This window comes from Equus asinus, chromosome 3, assembly GCF_041296235.1.
Source record: "Equus asinus isolate D_3611 breed Donkey chromosome 3, EquAss-T2T_v2, whole genome shotgun sequence".
In the NCBI taxonomy this organism is placed as follows: Eukaryota; Metazoa; Chordata; class Mammalia; order Perissodactyla; family Equidae; genus Equus; species Equus asinus.
This window is the reverse complement of record NC_091792.1, coordinates 96,568,991-96,591,340: the sequence shown is the minus strand read 5'-3', so window position 1 is coordinate 96,591,340 and position 22,350 is coordinate 96,568,991. Positions and strand designations below refer to the sequence as shown.

Below are 22,350 nucleotides of genomic sequence, written 5' to 3'. Positions count from 1 at the left end.
ATCAGCTGGAAGCAGTACAGCGACAGTGTTAGTGAGTGAGAAATGGGAAATGACACCACTGGAGGTTCTGCATTCCAAATAAAACTTGCTGACTTTCCCTCTGGTTCTGCCTAAGGCCCATGGGAGAGGAGAGACCTGGTTTTAGGGGCTGTTGTTAGTCCAGGGCCCAAAACAAATGTGAATCAGATGGTCACCAGGAAGCATCAGGCCCCCTGGAGAGACTTCTCTAAATGCGATCTAAGTATCTGGTCAAGAACACCAACGAATTCATAATCATTTATTGTAAATCACTCATAGTTTACACATTATTAATGGCAAAATAACACTGTTAAACACCTGCTGGATGAAGAACTTCATTATGACAATTTTCTATTGGCATCACTTCTCTCCCCAAAATTTTAAATCCCACATCTTTCCCAAAAATATCTACCTTCACAGCGCTCCGATGCCAACACTAGAAGCCTTTCCTTTGCTCTAACATCTAACACAAAGGGCGCGCTGTCCCGATAATTCAACATGCTCTTTACAAGGCAACTTAACACACAAAATTTTTTTAATCCGGAAGCTACATAATGATCACTTTATATTTTGCTGCAAAATCAATGAAGGCCACATGCAGGTGAAACATTAGTAGACACTGAGTTCTAGATAACTGTCGGTTATTAAGATCTGATGGCCTGGTGTGGAAAATTAATACGCTTATTTAGCAGAAGTAGCTAAAGTGCATGCATCAGTGGCTGGGATCAATTAGAATATAAATTAGGTGTCTAAACATTTAAATGAAAGCTTAATTTGAGCTTAATTTGATGTCTGGCACGTCTGAGTTATACACCTTCAAAATGACAATAGCAAAGAGAACGAAATCAAACACCTAAACAGGCATTGATGTATAGGGTCGGCTGGCGTACAGCTCAGGATACAGAGCTAGCTGGGCAGTGAACAGATCTCTCTTGAAGCAAAGACAGTGGAGCATTGACAAGCTATAAACAGGGCCAAAAAATAAGAGAGCCATTTCCTGTATTCTCACTTTTTAAAGTTTTCAGTTCTCTTACTTAAAAAACAAGACACACACGTATACTAATTACAAAACAGAAACATTCCTTAGTGACTTCTTAGACCCTCTTTTGTCTTCTACCCTGCCTCTCTGCTCCTTCAGATAGTGTGTTTAAAAGTAATGCTGGGTTAAGAAAGGAAAAGAAAAGAAAAGAAATGCTCTCCTGAATCACACTGAAAGAATATTAAATTCCTTCATCCTGTCAGGGTTAACATGTACAAGCATATGACAATGTACGTTTGACATATTGTAGCGACAGCATTTAAATCACAAGTCCACGAGCTAATGTTAAATCATAGTTACATTGACTTAAAAAATTTTTTTCATTGAGTTGTTTCTTGACATTATTTTGAGACAAACAAAAACTTTCCAAACCACATAGATTCCATTGTCTCCTCACCCTCTATCCTCTTCCGTGATTCAATGAACAAAAGAACGATAGTAACAAAAGCCATGAACCCAGGTGTCAACGGCGGACACGGTGGATGGAGGATCCAGGTTCAAGCGCTGCCATCTCCAGTCCTGGCTTTCCGCGCCTCGATCATCGGCTTGGTTGCCCGTTTGCGGTCAGTGGCCAGCCCCAGCCAGCACATGAAGTCAATGAACCAGGTGGTTGGGTTGAAATTTAGGCCAAATTCACTCGCAGAGTAGTCAAAGGGAAAGGTGTGATGGTAGTTGTGGAAGCCTTCACCTGGAAGACAGAGTGAGCTTGAAATAACCCAATCACGAATGCCCTACACTGGCTTTTTCAATCACTCATTTATGGAGACTACCCTGTGCGAGACGCTGTGTCAGGCAGGTTCTCTGGAGAGCAAAAGACTTGATTCCTGCCCTTAGGAAGCATTTATTTAGTTGGCTAAACTAAATATGAACAGAAAAATAACAATAAAGTTATCAGCATAAAGTGACAAGACTGATTTTCCCAGGTGTATTGTAGACATGCCTCCATGACTTCAGAGCTGTGCTTCTCAAGCCCAGTGCTAAACGGCTGACAACGGACCAGCATTCTGATGTATGTTCATAAAAGAAAAATAGCCTTTGCAGACTGGGGTGAACACAGGAAGACTTCTTGCGAGAGCTCGGAAGACATAAACGAGAATCATTCTGATAGGTAAGTACATTAAGGAGCTGGATCTTTATATATCCAAAATCTACCTGTATATTATTCTACCCTCTCAGTGAAAAGCTTTTCCTCCCTTCTTCTTCTTCTTTTTTTTTTTTTAAGATGTTTTCAGGAGGGGTCTCAGGGCTTCTTTCATTTGATTTTTTAAAACAGCTTTACTGAGATATAACTCACTTACCATACAATTCACCCATTTAAAGTACACATTTTAATGGCCTTTAGTATATTCACAGAGTTGTGCATCCATCAGCATGATGAATTATAACATTTTCATTACCTAAAAGGACACCCCACACCCTTTAGGTGTCATCCCCTCAGCCCTACTTTCCATAGCTACAACGGTTAATTCTATGCGTCAACTTGACTTACCAAGGGGTGCCCAGGGGAAACTTTATTCTGGTGTGCCTGGGAGGGTGTTTCTGGCTGAGACTAGCATCTGAATCAGTGGACTCAGTAACGTAGCTGGCCCTGCCCGGTGTGGGTGGGCATTATCCAATCCATTAAGCGCCTGAATAGAACACATAATGGAGGAAGGAGGGATGTGCCCCTTTTTGACTGACTCACTGACTGAACTGGGACATCTATCCCATCTTCTCCTACCCTCAGACTGGAATTTACACTATTGGCTCCCTGGTTCTCAGGGCTTTGGATCTGGACTTAACTATACTACCGGCTGTCCTGGGTCTCCAGCTTGCAGACGGCAGATGGTGGGGCTTCTCAGCCTCCGTGATCACGTGAGCCAATTCCTCATAATAAATCTCTCTCTCCAGAAACAGTAGGATATCTACCTATCTATCTGTCTGTCTGTCTATCTATCTATCTACCTATCTATCTACCTGTCTATATACAGAAACAGTATATACATCTAGATATCCTACTGTTTCTGTATATATATATTATATATGGAGATTTATTATGAGGAATATTTGTAACAGTATATATACATACTGTTTCCATTTCTCTGGAGAACCCTGACTACAGTCTCTACAGATTTGCCTACTCTGAACATTTCATATAAATGAAATCATACACTATGTAGTCCTTTGTGACTAGTTTCTTTCACTCAGCAGATTTTCAAGGTTGTAGCAGGTATGACCATTTCATTTTTTCTTACTGCCAAATAGTATTCTATTATATGGATAGATCACCATTTATTATACCATCGAATTTATCCATTCACCAGTTGATGGACATTTGGATTATTTCCACTTTTTAGCTATTATGAATAATGTTGCTATGAGCATTCATATAAAGTTTTAGTGTGGATATATGTTTTCATCTTTCTTGGGTGTAAAGCTAGGAGTGGAGGTGCTAGAGACTGCATCTGAAGGATTCTGCTCCACAAAGAGCACATCAGATGGATCAATCTGTGGTCTGCAGTTTTCTTATTCAGGTAGGTCTTCTCTACTCTGCTCCTCCACCCTCATCATTGGTGATGTTTTTCCTGGACTAGAGTGCACTATAGAGAAGTTTTCCCTCTATATTCAGAAACAGGCACTATTCTAAAAACTCTGTATGTATTCCCCATCTACCGCACTGTTGGCTGCAACAAGAGCCTTCCAAGGCACTTTATGAAGGAGACTGACTGGGAGTCCAATGTTGAGCTGGATAGACTTAAAACCAACAAATACCCAGCTCTTCAGGGCTTGTGTCATGACCCCATTCCCTGGGTTTCTTGCCCATCATCCCCATATAAGACAGTAACAGTCCATCGTGTCCCCTCTCCTGTCTGCTCTCGGAGTGAACACTGGATGTGGCCCCCCTCATTATAGTCCTTCTAGAAGATGAAGGGTGAGAGGAGGAGAAAGCAATAGGAGAGTCAGAAAACTCTTCCGCCTGTTTCCAAGGTACTTTGCTGTCTGCTTACTTAGTTATCCCATAGCTAAATTTGGTGTTTATTCCACCTTATATTGCTCTTGTCAATGTAAGATCCCTGGGGTCTTAATAAATAGCTGACCCCAACAAAGTGGTGACACAAATTCATTGCTGAGGGACACAGAGACCATTTCTACTTAACAGTAGGAACTTCCCCTTCCTGGCTTTGATCTCTGTGCGCAAGGCTCGCTTGCCAAGAAGACTGAGTTGCTTCTATAAAAATACAGCTAATATTTATTAATCACTGACTGTGTGCCAGCCAGGGCTAAGTGCTTTGACGGGTATTAACTCCCATAATCCTCACATCTCTAGGCTAGCTGCTGTGATTATCCTCATTTTAAAATGAGGATGTAAGTACACAGAAGGGACAAGTAACTTGCCTAAGACCATACGGCTAGTGATAAAAACAACATCACAAAGGCTTACTTCATGCTGAGCGCTGTGGCAGACGCTATGTATCAACTCATCTAACCCTCCAACGACCCTAGGAGGAGAGAAATACCGTTGTCCCCCCTTTACAGATGAGGACACGAGGTGTGGAGGAGCCAGATAACTTGTCCAGAGGGTAAGTGGAGGAACCAGGACTCAACCAAACTTGTCAGACTCCAGAGGCCTTGCTCTTAACCATTTTGTGGTACCATGAGATGCCAAGGTGTTGTTTTTTCCCATTTCTCTGTTTGAAGGCCTTTTTCTTACAGCGAGCCAAATGACTGGACAGCTGAGGCTGGAGCGGTCACAGCAGTTTGAGAGAGAAGTCAATTGCTATTCCTCCTTTAGGAAAATTTCCATGGTAAAAATAAATAGCTACTAATTATTGATCACCTACTATGTGCCAGGCACAGTACCAACCAGTTTACAAATAGTATCTTTCTTACTTAATCCTTGTAACATCCCTGTGAAGCGGGCATTGCTATTCCCATTTCACAGAGAAGAAGATTGTAAATCAGAGCGATTACCTGACTTGTCCAAGAGTCAGGATTCTAGCTTCCAAGCCCAAGTTCATTCCACTCTACTGCACTTCCCTGCCTCTCCTTACAGATTCCACACAAACATTGAGAAGCCAAGAAAATCAGAGCTGCCATCCTCCCCATTGGCTCTCACACCCCTACTCACCAATGGCGCCAAGAGTGACCAGTGGGTTCTGCCGAGGGCTGATGTGCTTGTCATAGGGTCGGTTTCCATACATGTGGGCGGCACTGTTGACCAGCCAGGTGACGTTGAGTGAGATGGTATAGCGAAGGATGGAGGCCAGGAAGTAGGAATTCCAGAGACTCTCTCCCCAGAGGTACCAGGGCACCAGCGTGGGCACCAGGAAGCACATGAGCGCCACGGTGACCTTATAGTACCTGCAAGGCAAGATATTATGCTGGCATCGGGCACCTGTTGATGGCAGTGGGGAAAGGCTCAGCAAGCCACAGGAAAAGTCAGGAACTGTGCCGGTCAGCTCCTTCAACGCTTTCCACAGGAGGGCCCTGCTGCGTGTCACTCTGTGCAGGAGTCACAAACCCATATAGCTACAAGGGCTAGGCAGGTAACAAAAATTTAAGAATTAGGACAGGTAGAATGCTAGAGGAAGTGATAAGGCCTGTAGCATATTTCAGAGGAATTTCAATATAAAACAGTCAACATTGTGCCAGGGAAACCCAAGTGTCTTAGAGCTACATTTGTCCCACAAGCCACCAGTTTGACAGCTCCTAGCTATTTCTTTCATCAGTCAGTCAACCTGATAAGCAGATTTTCTTGAATAATTTCAAGAAATATCAGTATTTCTTGAATAATATTCAAACACATGATTCTGTACTAACTTAGCTTGGTAAAAAGGTAAACAACACACTCCCCAAAATGTTCTATGTCCATTCAAGATTATATTCAAAATCAGTATAAAAACAAAAAGTAGAGGAACAGGTCACAGGAAAAATCACTGAGAAGGGGCTGGCCTGGTAGCATAGAGGTTAAGGTTGTGTGTTCTGCTTTGGTGGCCTGGGATTCACAGGTTAGGATCCTGGGCACAGACCTACACACTGCTCATCAAGCCGTGTTGTGGTGGTATCCCTTATACAAAATTACAAAATAAAGGAAGATTGGCACAAATGTTAGATTAGCGACAATCTCTTCCTCAAGCAAAAAGAGGAGGATTGGCAACAGATGTTAGCTCAGGGCCAATCTTCCTCACCAAAAAAAAAAAAATCATTGAGAAGAAACCATCGATAGTTTGTCTCCTGGACCTGTGTATCCAGCAAACACTTACTGAGTGCCTACTATATGCCTCGCTCTGAGTGCTAGTGGTACAGACACAAATCCCACACAGTCCCTGCCCCAGGCTTCCGTCAGGTGGAACCACTGTTCTCTACCCTCTGGCCATGTAGGACCAGGTCCACGCAGGGACAGGAGAGGGGCTCTGACGCAAAGTATCCAAAGCCATCTGTGCATAGCTATTTCCTCCCTGACCTCCCACTGGCTAATTGAGCTTCCAGAAAGCCTCTGTTAAGACGCATATGAACTCGGAGGAGGCACAGTGTGAGGGAACGAAAGTTGGGAGGTGGGAGACTTTGACTTGAGTCCACATCTGATTCTGGAGGTTGAACAGATGTCTTTTATCCTTTCACTCTCCTCTTGTGCACAGTTAGATGGCTCCCCAGAAAGCAGAGCACGAGGCAAGGGCCTGTGTGTGGGCAGTTTCTTTGGGAAAGGAGCTCAGGAACTCAAGGAGTGGGCAACCGGGAAAAGTGAAACATGGAAGGAGGGGCAGCTAAGCCGAGGGTGCCCGCTGCCATGGGCGACTGAACTCAGACCTTGATGGGACAGAAGATATCCCAGAATTACTCTCTCCAGAATGAAAGAAGGGACTATTTCCCATTGGCTCCAACCCCCCTTGGTTGAGGGATGCCACATGAGATATTAGCTCCCTCACACTTCCGTCTTTGCTGGGGCCAGAATGGCTGAGTGCACTCTGCAGGCATCTCAGGTGGAGGCAGCAAAGAAGCCAGAGCAGGAAGTAAGAATGAAGCAGGACAGCTGAGCAAGGTGCTCTTGGGCAACACCTGTGCCAGCAGGTGGCTGCGGCAACAACTGGAGTGAACAAGTGGACAAGGAGAATGAGGCGAGGCACAAGAGGGTCCCAATACAAGTGGCAATTATAATACCTCATGGGGTTCTTGGGAGGGCCAAATACTAATTACTACTGTGGAGCGTGTGCTTACCATGTGTCACGACTACTCGGAGACCTTCACACGCACTGACTCATTTAATCCTAACAAAAACTCTAGGAGAAAGAGACCATTATTATCCCCATTTTACATTTACAGATGGGGAAACCGATCAACAGAAAAGTTATGTTGCTGGGCCAAGGTCACAAGACCAATAAGAAGTAGGACCAAGATTCAAATCCAGGCATGATCACTTCAGAGACTATCACGCTATTCTGCTTTGCAAATGAAATCACATATGTAAGTGTGTTTTTCAGATTGCTAGCTGCACATAAATGTCAGTTCCCATAATGATAATTGTTTCTTGGGGTTTTTTTAAGATTTGCACCTGCGTTAACATCTGTTGCAATTTTTTTTTTCTTCTTCTTCTTCTCCCCAAAGCCCCCTAGTACATAGTTGTATATTGTAGTTGTAGGTCCTTCTGGTTGTGCTGTGTGGGATGCCACATCAGCATGGCCTGATGAGCAGCGCCATGTTCATGCCCAGGATCTGAACTGGTGAAACCCTGGGCCACTGAAGCAGAGTGCGTGAACTTAACCACTCAGCCACGGGACCGGCCCCAATGCTATTGTTTTTATTGGGCAATATATTAACCCATCAGCACCTGAAAGAGAGCTCCTGGGAGGCCAGATGAGTGGGCTGTGGTTGGAGGGGCAAAGACAACAGTCAAAGGGACTGGTGGTCTGGATTGGGCTCCTGAGAGTCACGTGCAGACGGCTGTTGGAGAGTGCTCTCAGGAGACACCGTAAGTGAGGGAGGGAGGCAGGGCTGGGCCGAGGGAGACGCTCACCCACAATGAGTTTCAGCAGATCCAACGGGAGCACTGGGGCTAGAGGACCCTTTAGAGTTGTCCCAAATTGAAAGGTATCCCACGTCATCCAGCCATTGGCTTCAGGGTGCCCCGTGGGAGGGGCGAACCCTTGAGCAAGGCAGTTCCATGTGGGCAGGGGCAATTCCCCAGAAAGGACGGCAGCTGGGGGGTGGGAGCATCAGCTGAAGAGGGATCTGGGTGAAGCCTACAGGCACTGGCCCTGGAAACTGGGAAGTGGTGGTGAGCGTGTGAAGAGGCAGCGGCTCTGAAGGGAAAATGGAAGACATGCCCAGAGCCAAGGGTCTCCTGGCTCCTCGTTTGCACCTCTGAGGAGGAAAGGAAGCAGCTAAACATTGCCAACAGTGGGCATCCTGCAACTTAAGCTTCTCTTTCTCACTCTCTGGGTTACAACCCAGTGCCTTTGAAAAGAGCCTCTCATAGTGCTGTTCTGAGCCATTGTCTTGGCCCCTCATTTTGCTCCTGAAAAGAAGGAGAGAGAAAACACATGTGCTGTGGGCTGCCTCTGTGCTGGCTCTGTGCTGGACGCCAGGCTAAGCTGGTCACAGGCCTTCTCTCCCTCCTCCCATCCGCAGCAGAATCGGGATGGACACACTCCGCAACAAGGACCCCGCGGCTTAGAGAGGTGCCATGCTCCCCCCCCCCGAGGTGAAGCCAGGCCCTTGCTCTGCCCCAACCCTATGGAATCTGCCTTCTCTGGTTTGACCACAGCCTGGAGGACTCCGCTTCCACTCATACCCTGCCCCAGCATCCTCCCTCTGAGCCATTTAGGGAAGCCACCTGCCTGCCTGGGCTCTGGTTCCAGAAGCTCCTGTCCCCGAGGTGCCAAGTCCCTGTGGAGGGAGAACGCCCAGCAATGTGGCTTCCCGAGTGGGAGGAGAGAAAGGCCCGGGCTTCACCTCCTAGCACAGCCACTGTCAGGCCCAACTTCCTCTTCCCCAAAAACAGACCTTCTGTAAAATCATCGCCCTCGTCCCAACAAAGCTTTCGCAGACCTAATTATAGGGTTGTTCTCTGACTGTTCTTCCTGTACTCTGCTAGGACTCCTCTTTGTGTGTTCAATGGCGTGGATGAGAGAGGAAGGAATTTTTAGGGGGCACGGCAAGTCTGGGTCTTGTTGCTGATAACTGTGTACAAATTCTCCCCAACCATTTCAAACAGACTCAGCGCATCTTCCCACGTAGCAAAGCACCCCTTCCTCCCGCGCACCGTTTGCCTCGAGCATCTGGTCTCCATTTAATTACAGTCAGAACAAGTGCTGAGGTGGCTCTCTGGCTTCCTCGCTTAATAACACTCAGATCTGGACGCCCCGGCGAAGGACCCACAGAGTACTCCACGGAGCCTCCAGCATCCAGACCTGCCTGTTGTAAAGGCCCTCCTTTCCTCAAGAGAGAGAGCGGGAAGGGAGGAAGGCTGGAGAGGGGCCACTGATATTGCTCTTTTTGCCAAATGGCTTTTTATGTTGTGAAGCATCATAGAGCATTTAACTACCAAACTCCGCCACTTCCCAGCTGTGTGATCTCGAGTCAATTATTTAATCTCACTGAGCCTCAGCCTTCTGTTCTGCAAATGTGGGACTAACAAATTTATTGAGTGCCTACTATGAGCCAGGTACTGTCCCAGCCCTGGAGATATAAAGCGAACAAAACAGACAAAAATCCCCGCCCTTGGGAAGCAGGGGGATCCTGGTAGGGAGATTGTATATATATATATATATATTCCGGTCAGGAAGACAGCTAATGAACAATATAAATAAAACAAGGAGCATGTTAGTGGTAAATACTAAGAAAAAAATAAAGCAGAGAAGGAGAATATGATGTCAAGGGCAGGTGCTGAAATTTTAAATAGGCTGTCTACAGAAGGCTTTACTGACACTATAGCTTTTGAGTAAAGATTTGAAGGAAGTGAGAAGTTAGCCATGTGGCTAAATGGGGCAGAGAATTTCAGGTGGAGGAAACCATAAGTGCAAAGGCCCTGAGGCAGGAGTGTTCCTGGCACATTCAGAGAAGAGCACAAAAGTTGGGGCTGGAGCAAATGAATAAGGAGGAGAGTTGTAGGAGATAAGGGAATAATGGTGAGCCAAGTCATGGAAGGTCTTGTAAGTCATCATAAGGGTTTCCACCTTTACTCTGAGTGAGATGGACCTTTGGGCAGGTTTTGAGCAGGAATGGTGTGATCTGACCTATATCCTAACAGGATCACTCTGAGTATTGTGTTGAGAACAGACTGCAGGGGAAGGAAGAAGCAAGAAGAGCAATTAGGAGGCTGCTGCAAGAATCTAGGCAAGAGGGGACACTGGCTTGAACCAGGATGGTGGTGGCAGATGGTGAGAAATGGTGGAATTCTGGATATATTTTGAAAGTAGAGTGTCAGAACTTGTTAACAGACTAGATGTTCGAGAGAAAGCAGGGAGTCAAGGACGACACCAAGGCTGGAGATGCCATTAGCTGGTATGAGGAGGAATGGAGGGGAGCTGGCTTGGAGCAGCATGTGAGGAGCTCAGTCTCAGACACGTCAAGTGGGAGATGCCCACCACACATTCAAGGGGCGATGTCAAGTAGGCAGCTTGATATACAAGTCTGGAGTTCAGAGGTGCTCTAGAGAGAGGTCTGGATGGGAAGAGACATTTGGAAGTCATCAGCATATTAACGTATGCCACTCACATACATATATTTTCTCATTTGAGTTCCACAATAGCCCGATAAGGTAGTTTTTATAACTGCGTCCTTGTAGGACCTTTACAGAGATCCAGAGAGGCCCTGGGACTTCCCCAAGGCCACACTGGTTGTACAGGCCACAGGCAGGCTTCAAACTCAATTCATACACCCAATTGTCCGCTCCCTCTAAGCAGAACCTGCTGCTCACTCAGCCTCCCAAGGGCAGGTCACAGGGCAGAGGTAAACCCACCCAGAGATAAGCTGGGTTGGAGCATCTAATCTAGCTGTTGCCCTGAGTTGCACGTATTTGAGTAAAAACACTGTCCCCTCAAGGTCAGAAGTAGATACTTTGTATACTCTAGCTAGACTGAACTTCTTCCCAGTCCTCAGGCACCACCTTTGCTCTGTCCCCTGCGTCTATGACACTCTTCCCAGCTTGGCTGACTTGACTTTTCCAACTATCAGTCATAAACATCACTTCCCCTTGGGCAATTTCCTTGGTCCCCTTGAGGGACAGTGTTCCTGTAGCAGGTCGCACTTCTCAACTCTCAGGATTCATACCTGCTGGCTTAGTGGCAGTCTTACCAGCTAGATCAGTCATCTCAACCATGACTGCATATTGGAATCAATTGGGCAGACATTTAAAAACGACTGATGTTGGGAACCCACTGCAGCCCAACTAAATCCAACTGAATCAGAATTTCTGGTCCAGGCATTGATATTTTTAAAGCCTCTCCATTGTAAACATTGATGGTAGCCTCCCTGTAATCCACCCCTATCCTTCTTTCTTGCTGGAATGCCCTGATTTTGCTCAGAGAGCCAACTGTGCTCCTTGCAGCCATGTCCTTCAGGGAATGTGGACTCTACCCAGGGCACAGCTCCTGATTGTTTTGAGGCAACCACGGTGATCTCATTCACTTAGCCTATAATTAACTGAGGAATTGGTCAACAGTGGCCAATAAGATATGAGGGAAATGATAGCTATAATTTTAAAAAAGGGAAATAACAAATGTTGGTGAAGATGTATAGAAATTGGAACCCTTGTGCATCACTGGTGGGAATGTAAAATAGTGCAGCTGTTGCAGGAAACAGTTTGGCAGTTTCTCAAAAGGTCAAACATTGAACTACCACATGACCCAGCAATTCCATTCCTAAGTATATATTCAGAAGAATGGAAAGCAGAGAATTGAACAGATATTTGTACACCAATGTTCATAGAAACATTAATCATAACAGCCAAAAGGTGGAAACGACCCAAGTGTCCATTAATAAAAGAATGGATAAACAAAATGTTGTATATACATACAATGGAAGATCACTCAGCCATAAAAAGGAACGAAATTTTGATATATGCTACAAAACGAATGGACCTTGAAAACATGATTAGTGAAACAAATCAGACACGGAAGGACAAATATTGTTATGATTCCACTTATATGCGGTATCTAGAATAGGAAATTCAAAGAGACAGAAAGTAGAATGGGAGTTACTGGGAGCTGGAGAGAAGGGCAAGGGCAAGGGGAACTCACTGCTTATCAGGTGTAGAGGTTTTTGTTGGGAACGATGATACAGATATGGGCCCTAACCTTTCAACTTTTTCAACGCTTTGAAGACTATCCTCCTTCCAATAAACAGGATCACAATAAAGAGAACAAATCATTAAAAATAGCCTTAAGATCTAAAATTTGTTCTATGGGGAAGAAAGGATTTGGGATTTCATATTTTTTCCCCAAATCTGAGTGTGATAAGCATCTTCACACTCTCATTTTTCTTTAGATGAAAAAGGAATTGCTGTTCTGTCTGCAAGCATTTCCTGTTGCTTGACTAACCCTAGGCACCGCGGGGTCCAGAGCTGGTGGTGTGTGAGATCTAGAGAGAGAAATCTATTAGAGCATGAAGGGAGGGGAAATGACTTCCGAGGGGGCCAGCCTGAGGAAATGTGGAATAAGCAAACACCACGACAGAAGAGGGAGAAATCACAGCCCCACAAATGTATCATAATGATGAGCAATGAGCTGTCGCTGGCATCTTGATTAAATATGTGTGGTTTTGTGATTTCACTTAAAGCCTAGCCAGAAATTCATTTTCTCTAACATTTTTGCATCTTGTAGGGGACCAGGCAAAATCATTTGGCTGCTTACTAAACATTTATTTAGAGGACAGATCATACGCCCTGGCAGTTTGTAAATGGATGGAACATTCTCTCCCCCTTGCTTTGTCTCCTCTGGCATCGGGGCCCACAAGGTGAGATATGTGCTTCATTTGGATGCAGATCTGAAGATGGAAGCCCATTGATGGGGGAACTCTTTGGAGCTTTTCAGAAAATCTTCCAGACTCTTTGAATTGCTTAGGCTGAAAATGGGCTTTGCGGCTGGGTTCTCGATTTTGCCACTCTGGTGCTGCAGGGTCTTCAAGCAAAAGTGTTCATGATTGCTGCATCTGAAGTGTTCCCTGAAAGTCTTAATCACTCCAGAGCTGGCTTTGACCCTCAATTAGTCTTGACATCACTTCCCCTGTGCTACTTCATGATAAGCATTCCCGTAGAAGAAAATCTTTTAATTGGACTATCTAGATGCATAATCCTCATCTTCTGGATGCCTCTCCTCCCCTACAGAAGAAGCAGAAATGGCAAACGGCTGCTCCATGAAAGCATCTCCTTCGGAAGCTTGCAATGCAGTGGGAGAAAGACTTTTATTTTCTCTCTGCCTTCAGCTTTACGTGCTTTTTGAAGTCTGAACCCGGAAGTCAGTTGCATCCATTCCCTTGAACTTAATTTGTCTTTGTACAGCTTGCACTAATTCACTAAGCAGTGGCTCAAAAGATAAACACAGTCATTTCAGAATTTCAACACAAAGAGCATTATTCGTGCATCATCAACAATGAAGTGCTTAAAGAAAATACCCAAGCATGCTGATCGCTAAGACCGGGCAAGGAAGGTTAAAAAGGCTTTTTCCTTTCTCAAAGCTTTGATTCCATCACGGTAAGTGGATGGCAAGTTCTCTGAGGGCAGGCTTTGTCTTGATCCAATTCTCATCACCTGCAGTTCTGGAACACAGAACGCTCGTTAACACAGTAGGTGGCCAGCAGGCAGCGGCATTGCTGACCTGCACTATCAGGAGTGGAGGGTGAAGATCCATCTGTCTTTGGCAAAAGCAATCAGGTCGGTTCACTCCTAACTGCTTGATACTTAGAGCTTCTCTAGTCCTCACAGTCGAAATTGAAGTTGATCAGACTGGATGTCATTCTGGGTCTCTCTCCAGGGTTCTTACCTCTGTCTTTGTCTTTCTCTGTCCTTCATCCTTCCCACTCTGCTCCCTCCCTTCCGGACTAGATACCAATTGTTCTGAACAAGTTAAAGGAACAACAGACTAACTCCTTACGGTATGTAGAACAGGATGGCTAAAACGAACAATTAAAATTATTTACAAAATAATGTTTTAAGTAAAGTTGCTGCATTTCTACTTTCTCTCACCCCTAAAACTGTATTCCACTTCCACCCTCGCTATCCGAGATACACTGAGAAAACATGACCACTTCTCTTAATCTGAGACCCATGAAACTGGACACAAACTCTATTATGTATTTCCATTTTTCTTGGGTTCAAAGTCCACAGAGATTCAAAGAGATGTACAATTCCCAAGAGAATGAAAGCCCAGTACATTTGCAGGTAACTGCTTTTTTCTTTGATGTTGTTGTTTTTTAACTGTGATTTTCTTTGTTTACTTTAAGATCTGGCCTAAGACTTAAGAAAATTTAATTCAATTTAAAGAGCGGTCCTTTTAAGAATGAGATTGTCCTCTCTACTTTTTTTGGCAGTAAAATTTTTAAAGGAATTACAGTGACACTAGATTGCGTGTGTGTGTGTGCACACTCTCCTATTCATTCTAGCCTACATATATGTGGATCTTGTGCTGAAAGAACAATCACCAACTGACAGAGTTCAACCCTCCACCCCACCCAAGAGAGCAAGTTTAATTTCAAAACTCTATCAGTGATAAGCTACTCACCAGCTGCCAGTCTCTGAGCAAGAAAGGAGCTGATGGAGTCATTTCAGCCACGTTCACGATCAATACCAACTGCTGCAGCTGAATCGATCAGGTAGGCTGACTATTTGTCTTGTTGAGGGCAAAAAGAACAGGCTGAGAGAGCACAGCTTCTTCACTTCGCATGTAAAAGGCAGGACCTTGCGCACCACGTGCTTTCGAGCCCGTGGGTTCCGTCCTAAAATCCAGCTGCGCCGTCCTTCCAAAATCCAGCTGCGCCATCCTTCCAAAGCTCCCCAGGCCTTCAAAACTCAGCTCAAAATTGACCTTCCCCAGCAAGCTTACCCTCAAAATGTCCTCTCAACCTTCGTTACTACATTATCCAGCATCCCTTCAGTACACGTGTGCTGTAGACTCAAGAAGACAATCATTTTAGATAGCTGAGTCTTTCTGCTGAGGCTACACATGTTCAATTACACTGATTTTTTTTTAATTGTATGTGGAAACCATTCCCCATTTTTTTGCCTTCTTAATCAGAGTTTATGGAACAAAACTTGACCTTCCATGATGGTGATAAGTGTCTTAGCCTGAGTTTCTCAGAAGGCAAAAGCAAAAGCCTTATACGTTTATATGCTATCATAGAAAGCTTTATATGCTACTATTTTATAAAAGGGGTGCTCTGGGGCCGGCCCGGTGGCACAGCGGTTAAAGTTCACAAGTTCCGCTTCGGTGGCCCAGGGTTTGCCGGTTCGGATCCTGGGTGTGGACATGGCACTGCTTGGCAAGCCATGCTGTGGCAGGCATCCCACATATAAAGTAGAGGAAGATGGGCACGGATGTTAGCTCAGGGCCAGGGATTGGCAGCAGATGTTAGTTCAGTGCTAATCTTCCTCAAAAAAAAAGGGGGAGGCACTCAGTTCTTGGGAAACAGAATGTGGGAGGCAGGAAAGGTGGGGGAGCCAATATGACAGTGTGTTATTGAACTGACCACTGCTTGATATCTTAACCTGGTGGGACCATCTTCTGAGAGGCCATATGAACAACTGAGCCTTGGAACATTCCCTTTGGGAGGAGGATGGGGGAAGAATGTATCTACCAGCTCCCCCATCCCATTGCTCTCCCCCTCCTCAAAACTTCTGGACTGAGAACATGGGTGTTGAGAGGTGTTGGAGGCTCTGGCACCAACAGGACAGCCCAAGGCAGGAGGCGTGAGGAAGAGAAAGTGCAGGCATGAGGAGGGCGCTGTCTGGTTGAACCCACCCAAAGCCAGTTGGCGCGCTCAGATTGCTGTGCAAAATAAGTGGCCAAAGCCCCAGGAGAGGAGGTTGAGACTGTCTGCAGGGGTCCTAAGGGGGTCTGATACATGAGCGTGAGCTTCAGAGACACCAGCTGGGGCTCTGAGTTTTGCCTGCAGAGTCTGTTGAGGTATGAAGAGCTCTTGGTCTTGACTGAGTCATCATATGACTCAGTCATTATAAGATCTGAGTTCTTAGATTTCTTATTAACATTGTATTTACTCATTAATATTATAAAGTATAATATTAAACTGATCGATTCATTAAAATAACAATAACAAACCTATTACATGTTAACATAACTAACATATTTTTACGAAAAATGACTGTATTTTCCAAAACAAAATAAAGTTTTCATGGAAGAATGGCATCATTTTACATAATTGCAAATCTCTTTAATGTCTGGCTTAACAGAAGCAGCTGCATTGACACATCTGCTCCTTCTGTCAGTCTGTTGCCATATATTGTTTTGGTTGAAGTGTATGAAGAAAATCTGCCTACATAGATGTGCAGTTGGAAAAGGGAGGACCTCACAGACCCCCTAAAAGGCAAAAGCTTATATGATACTTGTACTACATATAAACATTACATGCTTGGGGACCTCCCACCCAGAGTGTCTTTGAACTGCTGACCTCAGCTTCCTGGAGGTGAGGTGTTTTGTTTTTGTTTTTGTTTTTGCTTTTTTTTGCTGGGGAAGATTCGCCCTGAGCTCACATCCATGCCAATCTTCCTCTATTTTTTAGTATGTGGGCCACCAGCACAGCATGGCCACTAACAGAGTGGTGTAGGTCCGCGCGTGAGAAGCAAACGTGGGCCGCCAAGCAGAGTGCACTGAACTTAACCATTAGGCCCCTGAGGCTGGCCTTCTGGAGGTGAGTTTTGAAGAACGAGTAACAGCTGGCTAGATGAAAAGCATGACAAGAACATTCTAGGTCAGTGCTTCTCAAACAGTCACTCTGCATCCAAATCACTTGGGGTCCCGGGTGGGGCTTGAATCCTGCATTTCTGACAAGCTTTTCAGGTGATGCTGATGCTGCTGGTTCCTAAACCACACTTTGAGTAGCAAGGATCTAGGCCAGCAAAATAGCATCAGCAAAGACACAGTGTCACGGAACAGCCCGAGTGTACGGGGACAACACGACTAGAGAGTGAAGGACAAGGCGGGATGCAGGGAGCTAAAGTGAGCATGCCAGGGGAAAGAGAGAGGCTGTAACTTTCCCCAAGGGCTCGTCAGGAACAGGCTGGAAGCAGGAGATGACTCTGGCTCACATGTAAGCATAACGTCTCACTCTGAATAACTCGGAACTGCAATAAACATAAGCAGACAAGCCAAGTAAGCAGGCAATAGGATGAAGTGGAGGAAGAAGGAAGAGGACATTCCCATGAATAGTATTTAGCACAGTTCAGCAAAAAGGGCACGTGCTTTGGACTAGGACAGTTTGCTTAAATTCTAGCCCTACCATTTACAAGATGTTACTGAGTCAATTCAGAGCCTCAGGTTCCATCACGTTCAAGGTATGAGAGAGAAGAATTATGTGCACAGAGAACAAGCCTGGTGCCTAGTTGGTACTCAATACACTGAATTCAACATGATAAAGAATGTTGCAGAGATAATTAAAAATAGCTACCAGAAGCTATTATTGTTATTCTAAGATTAAATGTAGGCTTGAAACAAGATAACTGAGCTTAATAGAATTTTGGATTTTCAGAGCAAAAAGATTCTGAATGAGGACCTGAAGGGAATCAATTAAAAGTAAATGTTTTGCCTATTTATATGCCAGGCAGCGTCAGCTCAAGTTATCCGTAGTAATGGAGGAGGCGGGATAGGTTAGATGCTGGCGATTAGAAGAGAAGGACTTCTGGCCTCATGTCAATCACCCTTTCCTCCAAGACAATTTGGACCCAAACTTTCAATACAAATTCGAATGGGATTTTAATCTTAGTTTTTCCCCTGTTTCCATTTCCTGGTAGTTGGTGCAGATCATAATCAGTAAAGGCACAAAGAACACACAGAAAAAAATTAGGTTTGCTTATTAAGTAGAGCATCACAGTTTCACAAATCTCTCTGTGCCTGAGCACCTCCAGTAGACAGTAGACAGTCTTTCCTAATTTCTATTCCTCTTTTTCTCTAGAAACCCTTGGCCTTCAGGATCCAGAAATCCCCTCAACACCACCTGGGATTCTGAGACTCTTCATCTCTCATTCTTGCCCAGAAACATTATTACGGTCATGTATGATGCACTGCTTTCTCACGCCATCAGAACAGCAACTGGCTCTCTGATGGTTTGTAAATGGAAATTTTCATTATCCTGAAAATCTCAGTTCTTAGTTCTGCAGAATTGAAAGCCTGCTTATTTATCTTGAAAAATATATATATATATATGGGGTTCCTCTAAATCTCTTGATAGGACATCTGAGTAATCGTTTTTCTTGACTTTAAAATGAAGACAAGATAAGAGTGGGTTTATAAGAGAAAGCCAAATGTCAGAGGAGATAGCACACTGCAGGTGAGTCAATGAGCACGTTTTGACAAATCACATTATCTGAGCACTAAGATTCTGTGTATCAGTGTGACAGATTTGTTATTGTTTTATATGGAAATAGGCAGTGTGAGGAGAAATGACTTGGACAGGGAGACAGTTTCTGACACGGATTTCCTCAGCCGATGGGCTGACAGGGATTTCTTTGGTGTCTCTTTCACTGAGAATTCATCCCTTTTAATCTTTGTGTTCTCAGTATTTTAGATTAAGAATTTGACTCTTAGAACACCCTTGGCAATGAGGAACTTTCCCCAGGAAGGGAGCATTAGTCTGTGCCCTCATCCACTCATTCATTCATTTTTTAATTTTCTGAATCTGTGAAAGCACTACTTTAAGAAAAGCAAGGAGGGAGGAAGGGCAGTTTTAATTTCTAAGGCTGATTAATTTCTAAGCCATCTCAATGGTGGTTCTTGGTGGGAGCCCTCTGCCTCCTGCCAGCGTGCCTTTGGGCAAAAGCCTCAATGACATCCTCCCAGGTTGGGGGCCCCGTGGCCTTTTGCAAAAAGTCTGGGCAACTTGACAGTTCCTGCTGCTCACCTGGGATAGCTAAGAAAGCAGATAAAGTGTCTGGGCATCCATTTCCTGTCCTCCCACTGGGATAAAAATTCAGCGACTCCTGGTAACAATAACAACAAAAATTATAGAATGTCTAGGAGTACACAGAACAAGAAACATGTAAGATCTACATTTAGAAAACCATAACTCATTTACTGAAGGATGTAAACGAAGTTATAACAAAAGGAGAGACTGTTCTTGGAGAATGAGGGTATCAGGAGAAGGCCCTCGCCTGCCAGTCACAAAGAATCATCACTTCCATGCAGACTTCCGCAAGAACCTCCTTCTCCCCTACTCTTCTTTACTGTGAATTCCCAGCTCTTAATATAACCATCTAGTACAGTGTTACGTTCATATACGGACTTGGAGGTCTCTGGCTATTTTATGAGTATGTGCCTTTTCTTTCCAATTAAAGTATAAAATTAATGAAAGCAAGGACTATCTCTTTTCTTCCCTTTATATCTTCTATTCTCCTTAGTACAGAAATGCTTCTACCTACAACTTTTCCATTTAAGGAAGTTGGCAGGTAGGGACAAAGCAGAGTGGAGAGGGCCTCCCCTCTGCCCACCACTAGCACATGGTAGCAGCAGCCACAAGCGATCATTCTGCCACATACTGTTCGTTAGTCAGGGGTGTGTCAGCTGGGATCACGCTCAGTTCTGAGATACTTTATGAACATCAGTGACAACACCAGTCTGAAGTGTCAAAGTAGTGAGTATCTTTAAAATGCTGCAAAAAAGAGACACACGATGAGGATGGAAACAAAAGTAAAAATAATTTTTCAAAACTGAAAGTGGTGAGATAATGCCAAATGTTGCAGGATGCTCGTGGCTCAGCAGGAAGAGTTCTTAAAGCCAAAGACTGAATAATGATCAACAAGGAAAGAACAGGGATTAGTGAAACCAAAGAGGCAACTTTCTGAGGTCATGGCTAAATGTGAACAGCAATAAACACTGTCCCTCAGCCTAAACTTCATTAGCTCTGGGGAAGGCCAGGAGCTGATGAGTGAACTTAGCCCTGAGCACGGTGAAGAGCTGTGCATAAGTCTGCTGTATGGCAGGGGTGACTCCAGAGGGTCCAGGCTGCTGGGTTCAGGCCCATCCACATCAGCACAACACGAAATGGCTGGAGAGGCGGGAAATGAGGTGCTCTGGACATAAGAGGCCCCCATTTGGGGGAAAATTTTCAACAGAATGTAAGGAAGAGAAGAGGACTCCTGGTTTGAAAGCTCTGAAAGGCCCACTTATGTTTTTATTTATGGCGATGCATCTAGAGACTGGTAACTTCAACCTCTCTCAGTCACTTTGGACTCATGAAGAAAATGGACATACGAACAGGCTTTTAGAACCAAAGGTCTTTATAAATGGAATGGCTCCCGTATAGTACTGTGGTGGAGTTAATTACACAAATATTTACTGCACGTCTCCTCTGTGATGGACACTTTATTCATACATTAACAAATTTATTCACTCAATAATTTAATAAGGTAGATATCACCACTATCACCATTGTCTGAGTGTGGAAACAGAATCTCAGAGAATGGCAAAAGCAGGGTCTTTTGATTCCAAGACGATATTTTACATCTCCATAGCTGCCTCCTGGCGTCAACTGAATGAATGAATAAATAAGTACCCAATGCTGACATAGATTATAATTCTGCCTATGTTTCACACAGTTTAAAAAATGCTTGGTTTTTGAATGAATGTCTGTCACTTTCTATAATATCAGCAGTACATATAATATATATAATGTCACTGGTGTTAGGTTACACAATATCAAGTCTCACTACTGTGTGTTTCTCTCTTGACCTTCGAAATATCTCCAGGGACATAAAAGGGGCCTGGGGCATCAAGACGCACTTTTTGGAGTGATTTCAACGTGCACATAACAAAGCCAAACAATGCACTCCAGGAAGGGTTACTTTTCAAAATGCAGCCTTGATATAATTCAGAAAGTATCTCATAGTGCAGCCTGGAGGTTGAGGGCCCTTCTTAGTGTCTGGATATCCTTTGTACTGATAAAGAATAGAGAAAATGGCTGAGAATTCTGCCCAGGTTTGTTCAGCAAGGGTTTAATTTCTCCAGTACTACTGTGTAAATTGTGCCAATAACAAAGCCTTAACCTAATCATTCTCAACCTAATCACTCCATGGCACATTCAATAGAATGTAACATGGTGAGATGGGGGCTGAGGAATTAGAATAAATTATGTCAAAGTTAAAGCTCCCTGGTAACTCTGACATGACAGCCTGCACACGACTAATCCAAATAGTCCTTTTGGGTAATGGAACAGCTATCAACAAATTCATTACTTAAGACAATATTTTCACTTCAACTGTCAACTGACAAGGGGTGTCTGTAATACACTGCCATGAGTAGTTTGCATCAGTAAGAGAGAAAATGAACTTGAATTTCACAAATATGTGTGAATCACACTCTTTCAATTTTAAAAAGGGACTCAGTCTCATTCAAAATTTTCACAAAATAGCTGTCTCAAGGACATTAACCTTGTGAATCATTTCATGGCAACAACTACAAATTGGACAGTAAGTAAGGTTCTGTTTCCAGTTAACCAGACTGTTTCTTACTTTAAATATACGCATTTGTGGCTTTAGATGCCTCTTGTCTAAACAACCTCTTGTACATGACTCTCTTCCTAGCTTAACTGCAGCTGGATAAATCTGGAGAGTAGCTAGAGAGTCTTGCATGAAGCAAAATAGCACTAAAACGCCTATGATTACCCATGGAGTGACATATCCCAGCTCAGAGCACTGGGAGAGGCAGAACAAGAACTATGTAACATGCCCCTGTGTTCATTTGCCTGTCCATATGTCAGGTTCACTTGTGACCGTTCTACCTTCTTGTTCCATGAGAGGCAGGAGGCTTCTGGGTAGAAGAGTGGGCTTCGTCATCTCACGTTGTCAGATCTTTCTCTTCAATAAAAAAGGAAGAGGGAGATGAAGCGATGGTATGTTTGTCTTTGGCCAACGGTAGATTTAGAGTTGTGGGGAAAATAACTGTATGTCTCTTTTAAAAGGCAAATGTCCAAAAACATATGAACACACGTTTAGCTTTACGAGTAATCAAAAATTTGCAAGTTCATTGTGACAATGAGCATCAAAAGATGAGAGTTTTATAGATTATTTGACTCAGCAATTCTGATTTTAGCCAAAGGAAAGTATCATAGCTATGGTCAAAGATTTATGTACAAAGTCGTTCATCAGAGCATTGTTA

At 44.2% G+C, this 22,350-nt stretch overlaps 1 protein-coding gene across 1 annotated transcript in view; it reads right to left on the bottom strand.

Annotated features, from left to right (window-relative positions):
- Positions 1-263: 263 nt before the first annotated feature.
- Positions 264-22,350, bottom strand: part of SCD5 (stearoyl-CoA desaturase 5) — a 140,875-nt gene continuing 118,788 nt past the window's right edge. Inside the window, exons 4-5 of the mRNA XM_014865283.3 lie at positions 5,166-5,398; positions 264-1,745 (exon numbers count right to left, since the gene is read on the bottom strand). Coding sequence (XP_014720769.3) covers positions 1,555-1,745; positions 5,166-5,398 — 424 coding nt within the window. The 3' untranslated portion in view covers positions 264-1,554. The remainder of the gene's footprint in view (positions 1,746-5,165; positions 5,399-22,350) is intronic.